Below are 2,819 nucleotides of genomic sequence, written 5' to 3' on the forward strand. Positions count from 1 at the left end.
TCCTCCTCCTCCTCTTCCTCCTTACCTGCAGCCCTGCACTATTTCCTTTACCCGGTATGTTGCAGATGAAAACAGCGAGGCCGTCTGATTGGCTGACGACGGTGTCTGGACAGATGATTTGTAAGTTGCCCATCGCTGCGTCGACCAGCTGTCGCTCCACCAGACGAACCTCAACCCGGTTCACCGGTTTGTCCAGGTGGTCCTTCACCAGCACCTGCAGAGGAACCATCACTGTTACTCTGGGATCGATCGCACCCTGAGCTCAGCTGTAACTTCGCCATCCTGGACAGCTGTTGTGTATTAACTGTTTTACACCTGCTGACACACACCTGGACCATATAAGGAAGTCCAGGTTTGATGAAGGGGGGCGTGGACACCAGACTCAGGCTGTAAGGTGACTTGACGAACTTCACTGCAGCAAACTCCGCCTCCTGACTGATTCCACCTGAGGGACAGAGCGGAGGGCTGAGGATACCTGTGGGTGTGAGTATCACTGATGTTCACTGTGTGTGTGTGTGTGTGTGTGTGTGTGTGTGTGTGTACCTCCTTCCTCCTGCAGCAGCACAGCGATGTACAGGTACTTCCCTGCCAGACTGTTGAGGTCTTTTGGTCCGTTGTGTTTGGACAGGACCTTCTGCATGTTGACGGTCGTGCTCACCTCACCTGTCGAGGACAACTGAAGGACACAGAGAACGTTAACTCTAACGAAGGTAAACTGGCTGAGCTACATGAAAAACTTTTCTCACTCTCAAGTCTACGGACATATTTCAGCGTGCAGTAGTGAGAGATTGGAAGACATATATTCCTGCCTAAGACATTAACGGTGGTTCTTACTCTCTCTCTGGTAACAGAACTGGGAATGAGAACCGGAGGATTCTTCCCGCTGACGTAGCCAAAGCGCAGGAACACCTCAGCGTCAGGCACCGGAGCGCCGTGAAGATACCTGAGGAACAGACAGGTGGTGTAATCTGCAGATAAATGACCAGTTTGAGCTCTGACGTCACCGAGTTCACTCACCTGGCAGAGACTGTGAAGGTAAAACGGTCGAAGCTCCCGTAGCTAATGAAGTTAGCTTCTGGTTCCACGAGGATGGAGAAACTGGGAAGAACTGACACAAAACAGATCATTTACACTTTATACTGAAACTGAAACCAGTTGGTTGAAGTGATATTTTTAAGTTTAAGATATTTTTAAGTTTTTTTTAAGATAAGTTTTACCATATTCTTTAACTTCAAAGTCTGTTTTTGCTTTTGTGGTGAAATCATCAGAGTAGGAGGCTTCAATGGTCCAAATCCCCAACCTGGAATCACATTAATAACGTAACACACAACCTGGAATCACATTAATAACGTTACACACAACCTGGAATCACCTTACTTTGGTTTAATGGGGATCTTGAAGGGGTCTTGCATGGACGGGATCCCATTGTTGACATCAATTATCTCCACCATGTCCACGATTGTGCGGAACGGGTCCTGTTGGGGACAGAATCACTGATCTGAGACCTGAGATCACTTTGAGATGAGACATTGAAAGCAGTTGCCGCACTCACTCTGAAGGTCAGGAAGACGCTGCGATTGGCCGGCCGCAACTCCTGGTTCAGAGAAAACGCCCTCACTTTGACTGGACACACACACACACACACACACACATGAAAGTACAGCTGAAACCATTAGTCCATTAATTAATTAATAATCGACTATTTAAATAAGTGTTTTAGTTATTTTTATATTTTCAATGTTGAGGTTAGGGGCAATTCTAGGTAATTGTGACAGTATTTCTCAACAATGTATATACAGTCGATGGATTAACAGAGGAAATAATCATTAGTTGGAGTCCGACACAAAATAGTTGTAAACAAGCTCAACCTCGACTCACGACAGTAAAATCCAGCTTTTACATTCATTTCGAGTCCATATTAAAATATTCTTGTTTTATCTCACCAACTGCCCCAAAACATTTACAAAGTGCGACAGAAAACTAAGAAAAAGCTGCTTTGTAGTTTTGTAACTTAAAAAAATAAAAAAGACAGTGAGTGTTGTGCAATGGATTGTGGGACATTGAGGATCTGTGATATTTGGAGGCGTGCGCGCTCTCACCGCTCTGCAGCGGCGTGTACAGCGGTTTGTCGGTCTGGATGAACAGGAAGCCGTTGTTTCGGCTGATGGGGATCGACAGGTGCTTGTTGATCTCAGTTGATTGGACGTGGAGAATCACATGACTCACAGTCTTATCCAGCTGACCCAGGTTCAGCTGGGGAGAGAAACAGAGAGCGGTTAAAGTCTCACCCTAAAGCATCACAGCTGACCCGCTCTGTGGATCCAGTCTCACCCGGACTTTGGCGGCGGCCTGGTAGTTGTTACCGGCGTTGAGAGTCACGACTTCCCGAGCCAGAACCACATGATCTGGAGCCATGGAGGTCTTCAAGAACACGTAGACCGTCACCGGGTCCGTAAAATCAAACAGCTGCAGTATCACCGTCTCCAGGGCGTCCAAACGCAGCGAGAGAGGAGCTGTAATCAGAAACCTGCGTGGGGGGGGGGACACACTGCGTCTTTACTTCCTTTAAGTGGTGGAACAGAACAGCGAGCGATCAATCTTTAATCCAATCAGATCAATTACACAAAGGAAGAGTGTTTGAGCCTAAAGGCATGTTTACATACGAATGCTAACTGTTAACAAACCTGCTGAATGCGTAAGCTTCAATGTAATATTTAGCATTTAGCACTTTGCTGTGTGTACAGTGATAATAAAGTTGTGTTTGTACAGTGATAATAAAGTTGTGTTTGTACAGTGATAATAAAGTTGTGTGTTTGTAC

At 46.2% G+C, this 2,819-nt stretch overlaps 1 protein-coding gene across 1 annotated transcript in view; it reads right to left on the reverse strand.

Moving 5' to 3' along the window:
* c5 (complement component 5) overlaps positions 1-2,527 on the reverse strand; it is a gene marked incomplete at its 5' end in the record, with an annotated part of 13,054 nt that extends 10,527 nt beyond the window's left edge. Inside the window, 10 exon segments of the mRNA XM_035658980.1 lie at positions 26-214; positions 330-445; positions 544-676; positions 835-943; positions 1,018-1,108; positions 1,218-1,300; positions 1,378-1,475; positions 1,553-1,623; positions 2,100-2,253; positions 2,332-2,527. Of these exon segments, the coding sequence (XP_035514873.1) occupies positions 26-214; positions 330-445; positions 544-676; positions 835-943; positions 1,018-1,108; positions 1,218-1,300; positions 1,378-1,475; positions 1,553-1,623; positions 2,100-2,253; positions 2,332-2,527 (1,240 nt within the window).
* Positions 2,528-2,819: the final 292 nt, after the last annotated feature.

This window comes from Morone saxatilis, unplaced genomic scaffold (genome assembly GCF_004916995.1).
Source record: "Morone saxatilis isolate NCDOM2014 unplaced genomic scaffold, NCSU_SB_2.0 Contig16, whole genome shotgun sequence".
In the NCBI taxonomy this organism is placed as follows: Eukaryota; Metazoa; Chordata; class Actinopteri; family Moronidae; genus Morone; species Morone saxatilis.